The 22746-nt window shown below is 54.3% G+C and overlaps 2 protein-coding genes across 2 annotated transcripts; both read right to left on the reverse strand.

Moving 5' to 3' along the window:
- Positions 1-2842: 2842 nt before the first annotated feature.
- Positions 2843-3352, reverse strand: CHC_T00006086001 (hypothetical protein). Its single transcript, XM_005717643.1, has one exon. The coding sequence runs from the start codon at positions 3350-3352 to the stop codon at positions 2843-2845; it is 510 nt and encodes a 169-aa protein (XP_005717700.1).
- A 427-nt stretch (positions 3353-3779) lies between these two features.
- Positions 3780-4349, reverse strand: CHC_T00006087001 (hypothetical protein). Its single transcript, XM_005717644.1, has one exon. The coding sequence runs from the start codon at positions 4347-4349 to the stop codon at positions 3780-3782; it is 570 nt and encodes a 189-aa protein (XP_005717701.1).
- Positions 4350-22746: the final 18397 nt, after the last annotated feature.

The raw sequence follows: 22746 nt of genomic DNA on the forward strand, positions 1-22746 counted from the left end.
CTCCTTCGCAGGAGCCGGAACAGAGTGAAGTCCTTGATTGAGAGCCCGTGGAAGGGACCCTTTGTCGTCCACGCGACGGCCCATCCGCGATATTTCCTACGAACAGTGGGCCACCCCAGGAGGGTTTCCCGCAATTCGATCCATTTCAGACGCCTAAGACGATACTACCCAACGGGATTTGAAATTCCCATTGGCATTGAGTCAAGCCAGTAGCATCTGCGATTCGAAGTTGTACTGCGTCATCATGCGTTTTTCTTGTTACTTGGTAATTGAGTGCGTAAGAATTCCCTGTCGCCTTGCATCTACCTGCATCAATTTGGGAGAGATTTGTTTTTAGTTGGCATTAATGTAACAATTGTTACACATAAGTGCGTCGACCATGGTGAGAACCGATCGAACGGATGCTGTCTTTGCGGTAAGAACACAGTGTGTTTTTGTATCGGGCATGTCCTGTGCCGTCGTATATCATGTGCCGTCTTATGTCCTGTGCAAAATGTGCTGTACTGTCGTATATCCAGTGTTCGGTGTGCTGTGAATCAGCTGCATTCGGAGGATGTGGTCTGAATGAGAAGCATCAGATGATAACATGAAGGTGGTTTGGAGATGAAGGAGGTCCCTTACCTGGAGCGGACTGTCATGAAGACACAGTCCAATGGACGATGCGCAGGAGAGGGTTTCATCGCACAGCCCGTAGGTTTTCAACGGGGGTTTTCTAGACAGGGCGGCAGACGCCGGCGCTGGCCGGTTCCAACTGACCTGAGCACAGACCACCCCCAGGCCACCCCGCGCGTCAATGCAAAGGTCCCTTCCCGCTCCCCCGAGGTAGTGGATCTCACCGTTGTCCTCGTTCGGTCCGGTTTGCCGGCCATTGGGTTGTGCGACATGACACCCCGCTACGGAAACGGAAGTGCGCGCCTGGGGAGGTGGTGATGACGCGGTTATATTATGACCGCGAGCGCCAGTGCGCTGATTGGGGAACATAAGGACAAGTGTCCTTTTCATAATATCTTTTGTAGTCCTTTTAATTCGCCGGAAATGGCCAGGTGGTGTTATCTGGTTGGTTAAGAAACTAGTGGAAGCTGAACCGTGGCTGCGGGAGATTACTTGGACGCTTCGAGGGGTACTTATCTAGTCAGTAGTGTTGAAGAAAAGAGAGACCAAGCGGCCCATCACGTCTTTGCATAGAACCGTCATCGCGAGAACTAACAGTATGGAGTTCACCACAGCATTCAGCGACACCTACTTTGCCCTTTTGATAACTGTAGCATAGCAAGTACAAAGCCTAAAAAGATGATCAGGAGACAGAACGGGAGAGCAAATCCCTTTGTGTGCAAGAAAAAGGGCGAGTATGGAGTTCACCACAGCATACAGCGACACCTACTTTGCCCTTTTCCCCCCCATTTGACTGGCTTGTATCTGGCGCGGCCCTTCAGACGACCGCTGACATAATTTGCAAGGGTAACCTTCAGTACATCAGCATGTTGCCACTCCCATACTGCAGAGAAGGGGCATGTCCATGTCATGGTCGACAACCGCACGACAAGGTGTCTGTACTTCTATGGAGTCACTATCTTAGCTTCATTTCCGCATGCTCTGTGACCGACGAAAACCCTGTCTGGCCAAATAGCGCCACCAATAGTAAAGCCTCTACTAAGGGTAGCTTCATGCCTCTCTTTCTCCAAAGTGGGAATCAGTCTCATGCAGATGCGGTAGGTGTGGGCCGATTTCTCAAGAACGAATCAAAGAGATTCGAATTCCATGCCATCAATGCTCAAAAAAGAGGAAGACTACTTCGGCATTTCAGACAGCCCCGTGAAAGTCGGAGAAGCAGTAATGTGAATTCAGGAATTTCCCACTGGGCCACTCTCAAGGGATAACTCCTGAAAACACGCTCAACGTTGAATTCCCCTGACGCGCCAACTTCAGATTTTGAAAGTATCAAATTTTCAACCGCGTCCCGCGACAGAAAAACCCACTCGTGCAATTGGCCACCGCTGATAGAACCGCCTGAGACGCCGATTCTTGTGATGCCTGTTGCGAAGCCATAGCAGGTCTGGTTCCCGTTTTAATCTACTGCAGTCAAGAGAAAGGGAGTAATTTGTGGAGAAGGTCTCCACAATCCATATAACTACAATTTCTCAAGTTTTTGTGTGCGTTTTCGCAAATTTCGGCCATGGACGCTTAGGTTTTTGAATAGATTTCGGAATTTGCGCAGCGGACTCAGCTCCTTCTCTCGCGCCGCACCCCGCGTTCCTGCAGGCCCAGCCGTCGCCTCTTCCCCCAACGCGACACTCAGACGTTTGGCACTACCATACAAGTACTAGGCCACCCTTCCTCACCTCTCCGCCCCTTCCCGCACGCGGCACACACGCACTCCGCCCTCACTCCACCCCTTTCATACCCACATCATGATGGGCCTTGGGAACGCGATCTACGCGATGCTGCAGCAGGGACGGTTCGGGCGACGAGGAGGAGGAGCTGATGCATCACGGGAACGCGAGCTACGCGATGCTGGACCAAAACCTGTTGGGGCCGCGCAAGCGGCAGCGTGAGGTGACGAAGGAGGCGGTGCGCAGCGGGGAGCAGTACGCGTTCTTCGACGCGCTGGTCGAGGAGCTCGTGCAGGACCCGCGGTGCGAGGAGTTTCTCAAGCCGGTGCTCGAGGTGTATGACGACGAGGAAGTGCCCGGGTGTAGGCAGCAGGTTAAACGGCCGTTGGACCTTGGGGCTATTAAGAAGAGACTTAAGGGAGGGGAACATATCAAGGAAGCGCGCCGGGTGTTGGAATTTGACCAGGAAGAGTGCGGGATTGGTATCCGGCTCTGTTTGAGAACTGCATGGACTACAACGACTCGAAGAGTGAGATCCATGAGATGGCGCGCAAGCTGCTGAAGAAGGCGACGACGGTGATCTCGCGGCTGGAGAGCAAGCTGGAGCGGGTGGAGGAGAGCGCGCAGAGGAAGTTGAAGCGCGAGCAGGACCGGCGGCGGACGAAGACGGCGGGGGAGGAGGTGGGACGGGCGGCCGAGCAGGCGCGGAAGGCGTCGGCGGCGATGGGGAAGCTGAAGCGGCTGCAGGAGATCAAGAAGAAGGAGGCGGAGTGGTAGACGAGGAAGCGGCAGGAGAAGGGGAAAGCGGTGGTTGCGGCCGTGCAAGAGGCGTTGGCGTAGAAGGAGCGGGAGGGGCGGGTGATGAGCACGAGCAGCGTGAGGTTCGACGAGCGCGACGGGCGCGGCGAGGTGACGTTTACAGTATGTTTGTGTCGACAGTGGGGATGGAGAAGAAGCGCGGGCGGAAGAGCGGTAAAAAAAAGCTTCAAAGTACCCTTGGTACTACGCAGCTTGCAACACATTAAACGACCTTCGGGGAATAAGAAATGGATTCCCGATTGGAGAAGAAGAGGCCGTTTGTCTGCAACGTTTGTCCCGCAACTTTCGGGCGGAGGTCAGACCTCAAACGTCACATACTCTCACTACATCCTGGCCCTGAAGTCCCTTCAAAGAAGAACTCCAGACCCTCTTCCGAAGCAGACACTACTTGAGTTGACTTTTCATAGTCGACTAAACGTGCTTCTTGAGAACCTCTTCGCGTCCAAAGCACCTGTCACATACGTTGCACTGGAACGGCTTTTGGCGTTCGTGAACTGTCATGATATGACGCTCTGTGAAGGGCATCCAATGTGGGATAATGAGACAAGGATAAAGATGTTAACATGAGTTGCTTGCCTTCTCCTGTCACAGCGCAGCAAATATACGGACGACTCCATAGAGGGGGATAGCTTACCAAGATTTGGTTTTTGGTGAAAGGCAGTGAGGCACGCAATGTCCAGGGACATTGGCCCTCGTGAATGTTTTGGATGTGCCTCTCGAGATGATGCTTCCTGGAGAAACGTTGTCGGCAGTGGTCGCAGAGTGCGGTACGTATACACGATTGAACAATGCAGACAGCAGCGAGATTGCAAATGATCGCGAATTCAGACAAGCGTGCATGCAATAGGCGTGAGTGGGGGGGGGGGGGGGGGGGTTAGCTTGATAATTGCGGTTGAAAGCAAGCGAACATCCTTCGCAATGGGGCGAGCGTGAAGCGTAGTAATGTGAAGGGACAGATGCAGATGAGCAGCGTATGCAAGACAAAAGGCGGAGGCCATGCAGGGAGATAAACAAAGCTGGAACTAGAAGTAGCACGCAGAAGTAGGGATATTTAGCAGCGTTGAAAAGAAGGAACAGGCGACGGCTCAGCATCTCATGCTGATTACTTTTGCATTTCCTCGCACTCCTTTTCACTCTTAACCCTTGATACGCATGCCATGAGCACACCCATTTCAAAAGGTATGGGAACGTAAACGTCATTGTTAAGCCAAGTCAAGCTTGCTGTCTCTATGCGTTTTGATCAATATCAGTTCAGCTGTTCCGCACTCCTTCCTTCAATCTAGCATGTGAAGGTTCCCATAGCATTGCATAATCATCGCTGCATGCTATGGGTTCTCTTTTTTTGACCACAATCAGACTAGCAATGGAGACTACATTTTTATTTCGATACACTATCACAAGGGAAAGCTACTCCATCAACTGCATTGCAATACCTTACCTGCCTCGGCCTCTAGGTCCGATAAGACAGACTCCATACAGTCGCTAATGTAAACCGCACCCAACCCACATCCTCAATTACGATTAGGTAGGAACCTTACACCTAACTCCAGGAGGGCAATCACGTCCCCCGCGCGTCGGCAAAGACTGCTTCAACCTAGATGCTCCACAATTGCAGCCCGGGCAATACGCACATAGGCCTATGGTGCCACAGCACCTGTTGTTCTGGAGCATGAGCTCGCAAGTCTCTGGATAGATGCATTCGTAACAATCAGGGCAGCTTAGCGGCTTGCAGTACCATTTTCCAGTACTGTCGTTGACTGTGCAACGCGAACCACACGCGCCACCAGCCTGGATACTGGTTACCAGCATCATTCCCAATGCGACGAACAATAGCGTTTTGAATGAATTCATGTCGGGTTGGTGGAACTGGTCTTGACTCTTGAGTTGGGTGTGAGCTGTTGGTGATTGTGGAAATGCTGTGCAAGGGCTGCAGGCTGCGTCGAGATGTTGAATCGTTCTCAGGTGTACCTCTTATATACCCTTTCGGAGTTGCCAAGAAAGCAATTCGGTTTGACCCCCTTCGTTTCAGAACGAATTCCAAACCCTCTTTGCAACGCCCTTAACATCCCGAATCCCAAATTACTAGTACACAATTGCACCCCCGACCCGGTCGTATGAAAAAAAAAAAAAACTTCGGTACGAACCCCTTGCCTGGCAAGCACCACATAGTAATATGGAAAAGTCCACACCGCTCCTGGTCTGTGGAGTTAGGTCGTGTCCGTGTTCTTCTTGTGTCATGACAACGCGTCATTGAAAGCATGGCACTGAGAATATTCCCAGAGAAATGGCAACAGTCGTGGATATAAACAAGCTGGCTTTTGCTATCAAGTCTTTGACGAACAGTGTTTTCCATCCGTTTTCCAATGCACGAAATTCGCTCCGCCTTGCAACTGCGTGCATGTATCATCGATGTGTTGTAAGAGAGATTCACTGCACTTGCGCTTTTTCAAGTTGAAAATGATCATACTTCAATGATTTGCAGCGAACAGTTTCATTCACAACGAGGGAATACAAACGACACGTCAATAGGGAGCTCCACACATGAAAGTCGCTGTGCGGAGTGAGGAATGGAACAATTTGCTGTCTGTAGACGTATTCACAATAGTTGAGGCACACAGAGATCAAATGTTTGATGAATGGATGCAACAAAAAGAGATCAAAAGCCCTTTTGTCTAAAATTCAGATGATTGTTAGTGTAAGCATATGCAGTAGTTCATCCCTGCACAGTCGATTCGTTCCAGTCTTATGCATTGCGTAAGTAAATGGATTATGTCCATAGTAAGTGGGTTTTAAAGTCATTTTTCAAGAGAGTTTGACAGATGTCAGGATGACAGATGTATGCATCACAGAGAGGCTGGCGCTGCAGCTCGCCATTTATGCGGGATGTTGCGTTGTGATTCATGCCTTCCGGAATGGCATCCTGGATGCAGTTTCTTGAAATATATCGCGTTCTGAGACTCATCTCCACTCCTCAACAAGGAAGATTTCATAAATGCAGTCAAATACTCCAGTGGAAGCTCTTTGCAGTCCATGGAAGTTCTGAAATCCGGGCCCTATCTTTTCCGTCAGGGTAAAATTCTGTTTCAAGGAGCCCCTGAGAAAAGGCGTTCGTGCAGTAGTACATTAGATTTAGGAAAGTCATGCAGGGCATCTCCGTTCAGTGAGAAGTCCAGCCAAGAAGGCACAGGAGGTCCAAGCATCGTTTTTGGCAAGATGAATATTCGGTTTTTCTGAAGCTGCAACTCGCTGCTGTCGATTTCCACGTGTACATAGCAATCCATCATAGACGACATGAATTGTTGATTGCAGGTGTAATCAGCATCATTGAGATATATTTGAATGAGATGCATTTGAAAATCACCTCCGCTAGTGTCTAGGCGACCACCGGCAATTTCATCTCATATGAGGTCAGGCATGGCGAGGCCAGCTTTTTTTGCAAAAATATATATACATTAACGTTGTCCGTGAATAGTGTTGAAGAAACAAGATTGCGCTTTATTACCTAAAGATCTCGGCCTAGAAATGCTTACCGTTCGTTGAATTCCTGGATGAATGCCCCCGTCTTTCGCTGTCTGCATTGGTGTGGACATAAACGTTGATACAACGGGCAAAGCAGCGTAGTGGCGCGTGTTTCCATGCCACCCCGGGCCGCTATCCTAGCGATACTACCCCCTTCGGCGGATGAGGACCACTTTCGGCTTGATTTGGGGCGCGCGTTCAAGACTCACCTGAGTTCGAGTTCTGCTTTGGTAAGCTTCAAGATGAGGGGGTACTTCCAGGATGACAGGGCGTAAGTAGCGACGGGAGATCGCGTTATCTTACCGAGCGTGTGCATGAAAAACATTTTCGAATGGTTAAGCCATACAAGAAAGAGTACGGAGAGAACAGAACCAGTGATGACTTGATGACTGAGCAGCGAAGCTCAGGGTGGGATGGTGGGAGAACAAGCGACCAATTGAGGAAGAGAGAAGAATGGTGAGAGAATTTTGACGTGCCTCTCTTATACAGCCCTGTTTTCAGACAGTGGCCGAGTTTCATTTCTGCCAAGTTCCATTACGCGAATGAAGAATCATTTCCAAGTCATAGTGGGGGTGCCAAACCATGGCGTGTGACTTGGTGCTGATTCTTTTTTCTGCCAAGTTTCATTATGCGAATGAAGAATCATTCCCAAGTCATAGTGTGACTTGGTGCTGATTCTTGTTTTTGCCAAGTTTCATTACGCGAATGAAGAATCGTTCCCCAAATCATGGCGTGTGGATTGGCGCTGACATGTCGCCAAGTCATCCTGACTTGGATTTGTACGGCTGAAATGGTCCACTTGTTTTCCACTTTCTGCTGAGTTGTCGTGCGTTCCAACCGAAAAGCCCCCTTGTCCAGATTCACCTTTCAATTGCCAATGAATGCACTAAATATTGTTGAAGAAACTCCATAGGGAGTAATCGAGATTTCGGGCAGATGTCCGAAAAAGAAGACGGAATCCTCGCACGGCTGTACGCGAGCGTCTAGATAGGATTCTTCCATTGTGCGAGCGACACTCCAATCCCCCAGATGCGAATGCGGTAGGAAGGGACTCCTATTGCAGCGCATTACGATGCGGCACCCATGCGAAGCGAGTGTGAGGACCACAAGACTTGCGGAGGTGCGTTGACGCCAGCCTGAGACAGCCAAGCTTAGAGCCAACGTGAGATGCTTGCCGATGACGGTGTGAGCCGTTGGCCCGGGAGGGCCCAATAGTAGCGACTTGTAGAGCGGGTGTTCCGGCGGTAACGGTCGTACCGTAAGACCAAGTCGATGAGCGAAAGCTTGTCTGGAGATAGTCTAGTGTAGGATAGGGTATGTGCCACTCGGGACCGATTTTTCCGTAAAGCAATTGCCAGGTTGATTGATCGTTCCGAAACTTGAATGTTGTCCATGCGAAGCGCAGCGCCAGCCTCCCCCATTTCGAAGAAGATACGTCTTCTTCGTAGGAAACCAGAACAGCGGTAGCGTTGCGAATAAACTGACGGTTGAGAGCAGGAGCGGCCACAGCAGCGTCGAAGATTTTCTTTGCTACGGTGCTCGGGAGGGCCCGTCGTTCCTTGTGTGCGTCCGGGTCGTTTTCGGCGCGGCGGTGCAGGTCAGATTGTTGGTAGGCGGTCAGCGCGAGTTGGATGAGTGGGGTGTATCCAACGGACAACTTGACGCGTTTGTGGGCCGTTACCACTGCGAGGACGTAATTCTTGACTGAATCGCCAGCAATCGTGCCTGAGTCGAAGAGCCAACCGAGGTACCTGAGCAAAGATCCTTCATCCGCAGCCCATGGGCCGATCCTTTCCAACGTACAGAACACAGTCCACTTCTGCCAGAATCGCTCATTGCTCTTCCATGTGTTGGGCGCCCGAGCGCGATGAATTAGACCAGCGATAGTAGTCCCTCCGCCTGAGATTCGGACTGCGGCGGTGCGCAGGACTGAGCCACGAAGCGAAGCAGCTAGCAGAAGTTGCTGCGTATCGTCCAGACGGCTATTTTCCATGGTGGGGCTGGCAGGTGCTGTGGTGCCCACAATGGTGGTAGATAGACGTCTGGCGCGTGAAACAGCTGAAACGTTCCGATTTCCTTGAGGCGACGGCACCACGACTGAGCGGGCCACCACGGGGTGACCAGTAGGCCCTTTGCATTCCTGAATGATCTTCTCCACGACGAGTGGGATGAGCTTGAGCGGTGGGTTCCAGAAGTTGACCGTCTGCCCCCAATGTTGCTGTAGCGCATCGATTCCTGAGGATCTCGGGGAGTGGTAGCGGCTGTTGAACCGGTTGCAGATCGTTGATTCTTGGTCCGCAAACCGGTCGATTGTTGGATCCATCTCGTGTAAGAGCGCCCTGATTGTCCGGGTGTTGATCCTCCAGTCGTCCAGTGAACGCAAGCGAGAGAGGCGATCTGCGAAGCGGTTGACGGCAGAAGGGACGTATCGTGACTCGATTGAGATGCCCAGCTTGAGCAGTACCTTGTGTAACGCCCGCAACTCCTTCATGAGGGCTGGTGAGCGCGTGGTCATTGTGTTGAGTATGTGGGCCACGGCCTGATTGTCCTCCCATACGCGGAGATGGGTCCCCGTTCGAAGGTCGTCTGCGAATGCCTTCAGATTGTCCGTTACTGCCCTGAGTTCCAGAAAGGTGATGGGCTTCGTACGCAGATGCGGATCCCAAAGCCCTTTCGCTTCCCAGACCCCTGGTTCTCCCATCCTGAGGTCGTGTCCCAGTATCCATCCCATCCCAATTGAGGTTAATGCATCCGAGTGCATTGCCATTGTGGCCGTTTGGTGATGGAAAGGGCGCGTAGACGGTGATTTGACAAATTCCTTCCAGTGAACCAGGTCCCGTATGGCTGCGTGTTTGAGCTTCACGCGCCGCTTCGTTGGTCCCGTAGCGAGTCATACAGTGAACGGGTGTAGAAGCGGGCGAGAGGCATGGCCAGAGAGCATGAGATGGCCACCCCGAGGAAGTGGCGTAACAATGATGTTTGCACAAACCGACGGTTTTGTCGGGCTTGCTGTAGCAGTTTCCGAGCGATGGCCTGAATCTTCTGAATCCGTTTGTCCGTTATCCCGAATACCTGAGCCTTGGTGTCGATCACGAAACCGAGGTGGTCCAACCGTTGCGACCCGTCCCAGCAGCCTTTGCCTGGCTTTCTGCGGAGACCGGTTTTCTGCAGCAGTTTGTCCAGGAGCCGCTGTGATCTGCGGAGTTCGGTGGGGCTTGGAACTGCCACCAGAAAATCGTCCATGTATGGGTGGATGCGGAAGTTGAGCCGGTCTCTGATGTACTCGACGAAAGGTCGCATGAATTTGACGAAGTAGAACGGAGATAGCTTCCACCCAAACGGTAGGGCGATACAGCGAAAGTAACGTCCATCGATTCTGAAGAGGAACCAGTTGGGGATAGCCGGATGTAGCCTGAAATGATGGTACCCTTTCTCTATGTCGAACGAGAGCAGGTGGTCGTTCGCCTTGATTTCCAAAGCGAAGGATTCCAGTGTTTCCATTTTGACGGGAACAGACCGAAAGATATCTGACTGTCGTTTGAGGTTGACGACCAATCGTCGCTTTTCTGTGGGCACAATGAAGGCGTTTGAGATAGGGAACCCTTGCTTTTTGAGGCGGTGAGCCTCCACCGGGGAGATTTCCTCGTAGATATGGCGGCGCGCGGCATCGGTGAGTTCGTTGCGTAGCCAGTCCAAATCCAGAGGTTCCACCGGGATCTCGGGGAGTACGAAGCGTGTGGCCCATTTGGCTGAGTTGATCGGTTTCTCGTACACCCCGAATTTGATGGCTCGAACTAGGAAGTCCGGAGCCCTGAGCCCTTCTGCCCAGAAACGTGTTTGGCGGTGTGGGTTGCTCCATAGCACAGAAGGGTCCGGTTTGCGGACCATTACTTGAAGCTAGACCCGGAAGAGCCTGAGCCTCCTGAATTGGGGTTCCGCGGCGGATACCGCTGTGCCCCTCTTCCTGAGAGTCCCCTTGAGACACGTCCTGTAGCCTGTGTGCCTGAGTTGCAAGCAGCTTGTTTGTTGAACTCCTTGGCGTAGGCCTGGGAGCGGAGTTCGGCAAACTTCTCCTTGGTGTCCCTGTAGAGTTGGGAGACGTAGGGCTGATCTTGCTCGCGTAAGTACTTCTGGAGAAGTACCGCCTCAGACTTGCCTGATTCCACAGAGTCGGAGAAGAAGTCGACTCGTTCCTGCACCCGTTCGTACGAGGCTTAGAGATAGTGGTGTAGGACTGAAAAGGCCTCAGTAGCGGCTTGAGTGTTTCCAGTGAACAAAGCCTCTGCCACTTTGTGAGATGCGGCGAGGGCAGTTTCCGTGTTGTAACCGATGTTCCAGAGTACCTCAGCTTCCCAACCGTCCCTTGTATCCGATTCCTTGATGCGCCCGAACAGCTTCTCAGTTTCGGGAATGAAGCGTTTGGACGGGAATGGGGCCTGGTTAACAGGTTTCTGGAAGAGGTTGAGTTTCCCAGTTTCCCCGTATTGTTGGCGTGTGGCGACGGTGTCAGCGATTCCTTGAGCAGTCGGAGGTGGAAAAGTAAACTGAAGTCCCCGGTCGGCGTAGACGGCGTGAGCAGATGTGAGCTGCGGTGGGGCAGGTCCCGCACGTGGGGTCCAGGCACCCGGTTGCTCGGCGGCTTGTGAAACCGGCGGAGCGACTGGATCCTCAGCGGTAGCGGCAGTAGGGGCCGTAGCAGCGGGCGGTTCTGGAGCAGCGAGAGAATCTGGGCGACCTGCGTTTCCAACGAGTTGACCTTGGTGACGAGAGCAGCAGATGGAGGGCGACTGGTAGAAGGCTGGTTTTCCAGAGTTGGCACTGGGCCAGAGATGGCTGCGGATCCGGACGAAGATTGATCTTCTTCAGCATTAGGCATAATGCGCAAGTTGTTGAGAGCCGGCCGTGACGATGATCCGTCTGGAGCTTGTTGAGTTGTGAAACGAGAACAAGCGACGACTTGAGAAATAGAGAAGAGTGGTGAGAAAGTTTTGACGTGCCTCTCTTATACAGCCCTGTTTTCGGACAGTGGCCGAGTTTCATTTCTGCCAAGTTCCATTACGCGAATGAAGAATCATTTCCAAGTCATAGTGGGGGTGCCAAACCATGGCGTGTGACTTGGTGCTGATTCTTGTTTTTGCCAAGTTTCATTACGCGAATGAAGAATCGTTCCCCAAAACATGGCGTGTGGATTGGCGCTGACATGTCGCCAAGTCATCCTGACTTGGATTTGTACGGCTGAAATGGTCCACTTGTTTTCTACTTTCTGCTGAGTTGTCGTGCGTTCCAACCGAAAAGCCCCGTTGTCCAGATTCACCCTTCAATTGCCAATGAATGCACTAAAATAACGCGTTGTTTTTTTCATTTGCCCACAAACTCGCTGGACGTAAAGTAAACCCGAGTTGAAGAATCCCACCACGAGTTTTGCGGACTGACCTCCAGCAAGGTACCTGCCCGCAACAAACGCAAGTCTGGTACATCATTGTGCGGTCCGACGGATCATGTGCACCTGGGCGAATACTCGCTGAAGCGAATATTGTAGCTCGCCACAAGGATAGAATAGTTCTCAGTCGAAAGGGCGATGTGTTTCGTCTTCTTGACGGGCTGAGGGGGGCCGTTTAGAGAGAACCGCTTGTTAGAAGCTTCTACTTGTCTGTCTTCTGCGATTGCTTTAGCGGCATATGTGGCAGATCTTGTGGTGCTTCGATCCGTTGATGGACTCTGGGTAGATGAAGTGATAGGGGCATCCATGACGCAAACCGGTACGAACCGTGCGGTATGAGACTCGTTTGTGCTGATGAGAGAGCGGAAACGCCACTTCGTTTTTCTTCAAGACGGGTCGAACCGGCACTGCCGTACAGTGTAGTGCACTGTACCCGGCACCGGGACAGCTGTCCTAATCTCGCCAAAATCGCGCTCGCCGCCACCACGTGTACCACGGGTACACGTGGACTCCCCTGCCGCTCTACTAGACCTCCCCGTGGACACGTGTAATCCCTCCGCAACCCATAGGGCCTATGGAGCTGTACTTGGTCCCCTCGGGGCTACACTCGTTATTTCCTAGTTATTCTAATTTACAGTATAATTTTGCTTCGCCATTACGGCGACGGGGGACTATATAGTCAACCCGATAATCAAAGTAAAGAGGCACGAAGCCTCGGGCCTTTTACCTTGGTTTCTGGATTCCAGGTTGTAGCCTCGACTCGGTACTGGCTCGCCCATACCGACCGAGCCATCTACACCCCTGGAATCCCAACTGTTTTCCCCGCGCGCGTCGATCCCCCCGCGCGAGACTTACGTTAACTACTGTGCTGTCCGTCCTGCTAGCTCTGTTTTTCTCTTAATTCCACACCCTTTTATTGCTGACTACCTTGCTACTTTTCTACCGCGCAAGCCGCGCCCGGATCCCGGTTCCGGTCATCCACCGGGTGGTCTCCCGAATTTCCTTACGCGTCCGAACGCGCGTCGTTCTGCCTACAGCCGCCACACGTGGCTGTAGTGCACGACCTTCTGGTCTCCCGACCTAGAAGAAGTCGATACTCTCGTGCATCCGAGTGTCCTATTTCTTCCCTGACTTACTTCCCTTTCTATCTATCTTCCCTCACGCACCGACCGTAGGTGTATTCGTCATGGTGACCGGCTCCGAGTCGTCTCATGACACTCGTCCGAGAGACGTCCCAGTGCCCGTCGCGGCGTGGATTACGCGGAACCGCCGCGAAGGCCTCCGTGAAGCCGAGAGGTTCTCTCTCCACTTAATCGAGGAGAAACTCAACTCGCACACCGCCAAGATACGCGAGATGTTGGACAGCCTTGTTGCTGGTAAGATCGCCGCTCAGGCGGAGGTACAGTCCCAACAGGGACGTGATCGCCTCGCCGCACTAGAAGGCGTTCTCACGCGAGCCTGGCAGACGGACATCGGGTCCACCGTCGACAAGACGCTCCTCCCTCTACGGAAGGAGGTAGATCGCCTGACACAGGAAGTCAACGACCTCTGTCGGCGTAACCTCGCCCTGGAATCGGCTCAAACACGACCCGTCCCGGCTAGACAAGACGAGTCGACCGCGTCGAAGCCAAGATCTAACCCGCAGTTACATGCGTTACTACCGTTGGACGGAGATCTACTGTTCGCCGACGTCACCAAATCGGCCCTCACGGCCGCTGGGATTCCGCTCCCCGATCCCCTGACGATGGAGGGACAACGGGATCCAATCCCGGACCTAGCGGCCGCCCGAGGCCTGTCGCCAAGATACGTCCTGTGACAAGAAGGTCAAGACCGAAGGCCACTGTCACAAGTCCGGCCATGGAAGCCGACCTGGACCGGAGGATTTCTCCGGTTACTCGGGTGGATCCCCGCCCTCAGCTTCAGAATCCGACTCCGATTCGGACTCCGAAGCCGAGGCATTCACGGTACCACAACCGACCTTCGGCCCTAAGAAGAAGGGTGTCACTGTGTGGAAACCGACCAACCACCGCTTCCAAGGCGCGTGTAATTATCGAGCTTACCGTCTCGTGAATACCGACCCCACCGTCCATGCAAAGGTGTACGCCACGACGCGTAAGCGCGTGCAATATCTCCTCGTCGTAATGGGAGAGTACAAGTTTAACGGGTCCGACCCGATCAAAGTCATCAGCTTTTTGGCTAGATGTAAGGAGAATTTCGACAACGCCGAAGTGTCGGAGGCAATGGCTCTCATGGCCTTGCCGCATCTCCTCAACCCGCCGGCGAAGGGGGCGTATGAATCCCATCGAGGATATTTCCGACGCAATCAAGGGATTGCGTCGTGGCCAGCAGCAGTGAACTGGTTGCTTCGTACGTATGCTACGAATATTCAGATCGAGCAAGCGCTCTCTGTGGTCCGGGATTTACGTCAAAAACCCGGCGAAGTTGAGACCGAGTATGCGACTCGTATGTTAACCGCCCTCGCGCGGTGTGGGGACATCCATTCCCCCTATGAACGCACTACCTTGTTCATTGAAGGCCTCCTTCCGGCGAACAAGCCGCTGGTGCTCCAAGCAAGGGAGAATCGCCCCCGATCCTCATTCGAGGACACGGTGGCCGAAGCCCGCGCTCAAGGGGCGGCCTACCGCGCTCAAACGACTGGCGGAAGAAGAGGCGTCGACTTCGCGAGACCCACCGCCAAGCAAGTGTTGGCGATGGCAGACAGTATGCCCTCATCGACAACCGCGGGTCTGACCCCGAGCTATCATACCGGCCGGGACGCCGAGAACTTCCTCGCCAATGACGAGCCATTCGCCGCCGCAGCTGGGTCACCGTCATTTCCCACCGAGGGATCCTCATTCAACGACAAGGATTCGTTGTTCTACGGAGAGCGGCGGCCGACCTACAAGGACTCGCTCCGGCTTCCGAGACCACGCGAGAAGTCTCCCGGTTGGGCCGGTCGAGAGGGAACCCGGGACATGAAGACACCTTCCCCGCCAATCATCTGCTACACATGCTACAAAGTCGGGGATCATATTAACCCCGACTGTAGCATGAAGGTGCGCGATGTGTCGCTCGTCCCTTATAATTTTGAGAAGCTCACGGCGGCACAGAAGGCCCGTGTTCCGGCAGACGCGTACTTGCTCTCTGTAGCCCTCCTCAGTTTCGAGGCCAATCGGCTGATCGCACCAGTCTTGCCGCCGAAGTCTCCCTCCGCTTCGGAGAAGTCAAGCCCCCTAGCAGCAAGCCCGCACCTCCGAAAAACTAGGAGACCTACAGCTGAAAATCGCTGACATTCCATCGCGGGATACCGCGTCACCCCCGCCCCCGAAGCCGGCGATCCGCGTCTTGGGACGGAGACACGCTCGCCAAGCGAGCCCCTCCAACCCCGATCCGACGGGCATGGGGACGCTCCGCCGACCGTGGCGTCTTAACAACGGGAGGCGCTCCCCCGATGACAAGGCCGTCGAGCCAGTTTGTACACTGTCTCGACGTAATTACAAGGTCTACGCCGACCTTGGGCTCACCACCTCCATCATGGTGCCTCAACTCACCCTCCTGGACACGGGTGCCGGCTCCAATTTTGTCCGCACCGACACCCTGCCCAAAGAATGGGAGAGCTTAATCAAACCGGGGGAAGTCCCGACGATCGCCGACGCGAACGGGAGACCGTTACGAACAAGCGGGTCCATCCCCCTCGTTGTTCGACTAGCAACTCGCACCATAAAATGCAAGTTCATCGTGTGCGAGCGCCTAGCAGCCCCCGTCATCCTGGGGTGTGACTTTAACGAAAAGTTTGTCGAGGCCATCTATCCACATCGGAAGGTGGTCGAGCTCGATGATGGGACGAAAGTCCCCATCGTGAGAAAACCGGCAACTCGTCGAGCCGAAGCACCTCCGCTTCCCTCGGAGCAGGAGTATGAAAACGACCCGGGTCGAGTTTCCCCCAAACTCAGAGTTTCTCGTCCGGTTATCATACAACCCGGGACGCAAGCTTGGGTGCATGTGACTACCGGTCGTACGGGTCTTTCCGTATTGGAACCCAACCCGCAGCTATATGCAAAACACCGCGTCTCCCTGTCGAATGGGGTCGCGCACATCACCGCACTTCGAGAGTTCAAGGTCTTGGTAGCCAACTTCGCCTCAGCCCCCAAGCGCCTCTCGAAGAACGAGGTGCTGCGGTACGTTACCCCTCATCCGCGTGCCATGATACGCACCGCAATGCCCCTCGAAGCCCTCCTAGCAGCGGAATTTACAGAAGGGGACAAGCTCCAATCTGAGAAGGGGGAGAAGCTCCCCCCGGCTTCGTCGAAGGAAGAACCCCAAGAGATTTACGCTGTCTCCCTCCAACATCTGCCGTCGCATGTCCGCACGCGAGTACGTGACATGCTTACGCTGTACTCCCGTATGTGGAGTGGCAATCTCAGGGAAGTCCGGGCTACGCAGCACCGGATCGAACTCAACCCCGGCTCGAAGCAGTTTCGATGTCGGCCATATCGGGCTGGACCACGGTCTCGAGACCGTGTGTCGATCGACAAGCAGAACAAGACGCCGTGGATGGGATGATCTCAAGCGGGGTCATCTCCCGATCACAATCAGAGTGGGCATCCCCGGTGGTTCTCATCCCCAAACCGGACGGATCCCTCCGTTTCTGCGTCGATTACAGACGTTTGAACGCGATGACAGTACGGGACACTTACCCGATTCCTCGCATGGACGAGTGTCTAGACTCGCTCGGCGAAGCGAACGTGTTCACACCTCTAGATTGTAACTCGGGTTATTGGCAAATCCCCGTTGCGGAAGAAGACGGTCCGAAAACCACGTTCACGTGTCATGCCGGTACTTATCAATTTAACCGAATGCCGTTCGGGCTAATGAACGCGCCCGCCACATTCCAACGGATGTTGGACATTCTCCTCTCCGGATACCGATGGAAGAGCTGCCTCATCTATCTAGATGACATTATCATATTCTCGAAGGATTATGAAACTCATCTCAAGAATGTCAAGGTTATTCTCTATGCGTTACAACAAGAGGGGTTATCACTGAAAGTGAACAAGTGTAAATTCTTTCAGCACTCCGTGGAGTATCTGGGCCACATCATTCGACCCGGAGAACTTCATGTCCACCCGAAGAATGTCTCGGCTTTGGCCGAGGCCAAGCCGCCACGAACCCAGACCGAGCTCCGCTCGTTTCTGGGTATGTGTAACGTGTACCGACGTTTCGTCGACCACTTCGCCAAGATTGCGGCGCCGTTGACGTCCATGCTCAAGAAGGGGGAGCCCGATCGGCTCCCTGAACTGGACGAAAACCGCAGGTCTGCCTTCGAAGCTCTGAAGACTTGCCTGATTTCCCCGCCGATCTTGCGACTACCGCGGCTGGGGCTACCGTATTCCCTCGACACGGATGCACCCGACGCCCAACTCGGTTGCACGTTATTACAGCAACACGAGGATGGTAACAGATACCCTGTCGGGTTCTGGTCGCGAACGCTCTCGTCGGCGGAAAGGAATTACTCCACGACGGAGAAAGAATGTTTGGACATTGTATGGGCCATTCAGACGCTGCGTCCTTACTTGGAACGCGAGCGATTCAAGGTTAACACCGACCATCATTCCCTTCGCTGGTTAATGAATCTCGCCGACGCAAGCGGGCGTTTAGCACGGTGGCGCTTGCGCCTAGCCGAGTTTGACTTCGACGTCACGTACGTGAAGGGCCTCAAGAATTGTCTCGCCTACGCCCTCAGTCGAATACCGTCTACAGGGGGCACAACCGTCCCCATCGACGAATAAATACCGTGCTTCTCCGTTTTGGAGTTTCACGAAGACAAGCCGGAAGTGGAATCCGAGGAGTGGGACGACGACATTCACGACGGATGCTTCGCCCTCGCCCCCCCGGCTTCCAAGACCGCAATTACATACGACGAGATTGTACTCGCTCAACACTCCGACCCGTTCTGTAAGGAGATCGCTTCCCATCTTAAGAAGGGGGAGGGTGTGTACCAAATTCGCCTTTCCAAGTTCTTCATGAACAAGGAAGGGGTACTTTGTCGGAAAGCGCACCTTGAAGGTGTTGAGTAAATCGTCGTACCAACCACTCTGCGCGAGCGAGTGTTGTATCTGGCGCATTACCGCGCCGCCTCGGGACATCCCGGAGGCAGGCGTCTGTTCTACACATTAAGACAACGGTACTACTGGCCGAGTATGTCCGTCGACGCATACGCCACAGTCAGAAGGTGCTCCGACTGTGCGAAAGCGCGCATTAAATTGCGTAAGCACAACGCGAAGTTGAAAACGTTCCCTCCGATGGGATCCTTGGAGTTTATCGCTATTGACATCCTAGGCGAGCTCCCCAGAACACCAAGAGGCAATCGAAACCTCTTGGTAATATCTGATCGTTACTCAAAGCTGACCCGAACGGTGCCGCTTAAGAGAATTACCGCCGAGACCGTTGCTCAGGCGTTCGTCACACACTGGGTCTTCGTATACGGAGCCCCAGTGCAGCTACTCTCCGACAATGGGAACCAATTCACGTCAAGCTTCTTCCTCGCCGTGTGCAAAATCCTTCGCGTCGAAAGCGTGTTCACCACAGCTTATCACTCACAAGCTAATGGACAAGTGGAGAGGTTCAACCGCACCCTGGTGTCCTCCCTACGGCACTACCTAGCCGACAACCAACGCGATTGGGACCAGTTCACGGACGAGCTAACCTACGGTTACAATTGTACCGTGAATCGCATGATCGGTATGAAGCCGTTTGATCTTGTGTTATCCCGGACACAGTCGCCGCTTTCCATCCAACAAACCCCTACACTGGAACAGGATGTCTTGCGGACGCAATATAAGATCCTTTTCTTAACGTGGTTACGCGGGCTAATGTCAACAGTCCGCGACACGCTGCTCGCCGGTCAAGACCGCTATAAACGCGATTTCGACAAGAGATTGCGGACGCCGACACCGCACTACGCAATAAGTGATCAAGTCCTCATCGAGCGAGAGACATCCCTGCGAGTGGATGACAAGACGGATAAGGACCGGGTCAATAACAAGTTAGCCCCTCGGACGGAAGCGCCATTCCCGGGGGTGGCCCTAGACGAGCATACAGTGACCATTGTCCGGACTACAGGCATGAAGGACCGAGTCTCGTGAGACGGCACTGTGAAAGCCCCTAACCTCCAGACCGAGCTCATGGACCTAACACCCTCTGCGGTGACCCCCCCCCCGGTCGACGCTGAGACGGAACCTACGCCCCCTACGGCGATCAAAAGTAACGCCGCTACTTCTCTTCCCATCGGGGTAACGACCCCTCCGAGAGAGGACGAGTTCGACCCAGATGAACCGGGGATCAACCCCCCCGCGCCAACTGAGACGGACAATCGCCCTACTCGCGATGGGAACGAGATCGAGAACGCGGCGCGCAACGCGACAGTAACCCGACCTTCGGGGTCAAAACTAGTTACCTGGAACGCAGGGAGCGCCCCTACATCGGGATTAATAGACGCCCTCCGAGGCGACTCGCACCCCCGCATCATATCCAAATTGACTCCGAGTTCTGCCTCTACGGGTGGACCAACCGGGACACAGACGACACCTCCTCTTCCCAGGCTACGGCATCCCGACCAACGTACCGGGAAGACGAGACCGAAATCACCACGACCTCGACAAGCGGATCCCGCCCCGAGAGGCGACAAGTCGCCGAGCGAGCAAACACGTACCTCCACCGCAAAGTCTCGTGACACGTGGAGACGGGACCCTGGAAAAAATCAAAAGAAAATCCGCCCGTCCGAGAACTCCGCAGCGGCGGTGGTCACGGACCTCACGCGCGGCCCCGCGGAAACGCCACCGAGTACAAGAGAGACCACCGGGGAGCACATCCCGAACTTAGAGTCTATGTGTACCTTCGGGTACCCTCCCCTCATTGCCTCGGGACGTCCTCCACCCCCGTCACTTGCGGTTGAGGCCTCCCCTCAACGCGCGCCAAGCACGCCCTTTGAGGCGACGAAACGGCCCCCCCTGACGGACGAGGACCCCAAAACCTACGTGGTCGAGGCCCTCACCGGGCGTAAACCGGGAACGGACGGAATGCCGCTTTTCCCAGTCCGGTGGTACGGGTATACTGCCGAAGACGACACCTGGGAGCCCGCGAACTACATCGACTACAGTACTGTCTTGCGGTTCTGTAGACGCAAACGTCTCCCCACACCAAATATCCAGCTCTGCTCTACCCCCGGTAGCGTTGGGGTCGACAACTAAACATCCCCCCCGCCGCCCCGCGACGTGTGTCGTAATTTTCCCTCAGGATGACACACCGAAGGACGATTCGATAATTAGACTGACCTTCCCACCTCGCTGGATGCCGCGTACTGTCCAAACCCTCGAGGGGGAGCTTCCCGCTAGGGCCACCTAACATTCCTCGATCCTCAGCTCCAAGCTGTGCGACCCCCCTCAAGGGGAAGAATTCACTGAACTACGTGGATGACACGCCCTCTCGAGAGACTTGACGTACTGCTTCGAGGCCGCACGGTCTCCTCGTGGCATGGTACGCCCGAACAGAACCACGCGCTGGAAGCGAAGGACCTCGGTCCTTCGGAGAGCGTTACCGCCCGGTCACCGGCCTTGCGCCGGGGAGTTTTCGAGAAGTGGTCGACGACCTCCCAACGAAGGAAAGGAGCCACCGACGATAGGAAGCGAATGACTCGCGTCGTTTCTGGCTTTCAATATCAGAGAGGACTCATAAGACCTCAGAGGTACGCTGTGCGCGATATAGGCTCTTGCCGATTGCTCATGCCGGGAAAAGCCCCTCGACTCCAGAGGTCGTGTAAGGACCGCGAAGGGTCGGGATATGCATACTCTAGAGGGGGACGCGAAATCAGCAGACCGGGGGATGACTGGCGCTTGCGGCGCAAGCGCTGCTTCCGCAACGAGATTAGAGCTTACCAACGAGTCAATGATGACCTAAATGGAAAGAAGGGAGACGATGCATTGTTGATCGCGCTGTCTTAGAAAGGAAAAGACGAAAACATTGACAGACGCATGAGGATCCTTACACCAGACGGGGTCTCCTGATGAAGAGTCAGGTGTACCGATGCAAGAGAAAGCGCGGAGGGAGTCAGACTTCGTGGATGACTTCCTGTAGCATAAACACCCCCAGCGATAGGGGTGTATGCACAGTTCGACCGAGACCCTTGTCGATCGGGAAGACGGGGGTGAAACGGGACACCAGCTAACGGCACCGGGCAGCGGGCCCCGGTAGCGTGGTAGAGCGGGAACGGGGAGGACGGCGGTACGCCCGAGCGGTTCGACGCCTCGACGCCCCGGCGCGGTACTGGGTAACGATCCAGTACCGACGGGCGGAGGCGGAGCCGACTCGTGGGCGTACCGCGCGCGTCCTCAACCCGCGCTCGGTTCCGCTCTAAGGTAGTTCGCGAGCGCTACCTTAGAATAAGCTGGAAGTCGGACCTTGACGGTCGGTGGGTGACAAGTCCGTGCTTGTCCTCCTCCACCGCCGCCGGTCCGCTCCATATTTAATATACAAAACAATCTATAACACTACAGTACCGAAGCACTGTAGTGGTCTACTGTAGTACAGATCGGACCGTCTTAATACTGTGAGCCATCGTCGCTGACAGTACATGTGTATGCGCGCGCTCCCGTCCCGCACGGTACGCGTGTACACGTGTACACGCATGCGGCCTGTACCAGAGGGGTACACGTGGCCACGCGCGGTAGTACTGTAGAGCCCGAGGCTCTAAAGTATTGGATCCGTTGTTGATCAAATCTAAAAAGCCCCAGGGGGGGTTATACTACACTTCCGATGGAGTCAGGTTGTGAGATCTTGTATTGCTATGGCCAGAACACAAGGAAAGAGCCACGTCCGCCTATGGATCGACCGGCTTGTAATGATGGGTGTCGAGAAAGAGGAGATATGTCGATTGTATGGCCTGTCGCCATGGAAGGAATTTGGACTACCGCCATATGCACTTTTTCCAGTTGTTCGTGTATACAGCGGCGTGGAAGGGTATTATGGAATAGATTTCTGGAGAAAATTGGAGACAGTTCTCGGAGTGGCTGGCAGAGGCCTCGTTGTAGACGATTACATGCTTCGAAAGTATGACAGAACCATTTTTATAGCCCCTCTGTTTATGAAAGGCTTGCGGATTGGGTAAGTTGTATTGGGGGCAAGGGAATGTATGTGAGGTCAACGACTCTTGCTTTGGCGACGTACCCGTGCCTCAGATAGCCCTGTTGCCGCGAACGTCTCCCACTGGGTACAAGAAGAGTCCTCATGAGGAGGTACGGCTGACTGGACGGGCAAGGATGAATGACTCAGACTATCGCCGCGCCGGTCCCGGGCGTCGCTCGACTCGCCGTGCGCGCTATCCACCCTTGAGGCTACCACGCTGTCTCAGGCGGACGTCCTCGTCACCACGACTCGATCTCGTCCGTCACGCCCCTCGCCGCGCTCGCCGCCCCAACAAGTGACCCCCACGCGCCGTCGCGCGACAGAACGCGCCTCGGTATGGCGATCGAGAGGAGAAGAGGTCCCGTTTTACTGACTACCCTAACTCACCTTCTCGGTGCCGACATGCGCATCTCGCGTTAACACGGGGTTCCCCCTATGAGGGCGCACACCCGACTTGCC

The sequence above is a fragment of the Chondrus crispus genome, genomic scaffold (assembly GCF_000350225.1).
Source record: "Chondrus crispus Stackhouse genomic scaffold, scaffold_343, whole genome shotgun sequence".
NCBI classification, from domain to species: Eukaryota; Rhodophyta; class Florideophyceae; order Gigartinales; family Gigartinaceae; genus Chondrus; species Chondrus crispus.

Bases quoted from the DNA above. Each gene is read 5' to 3' on its own strand.
- CHC_T00006086001 (XM_005717643.1), bottom strand. From the start codon at position 3,352: ATGTGTTGCAAGCTGCGTAGTACCAAGGGTACTTTGAAGCTTTTTTTT.
- CHC_T00006087001 (XM_005717644.1), bottom strand. From the start codon at position 4,349: ATGACGTTTACGTTCCCATACCTTTTGAAATGGGTGTGCTCATGGCAT.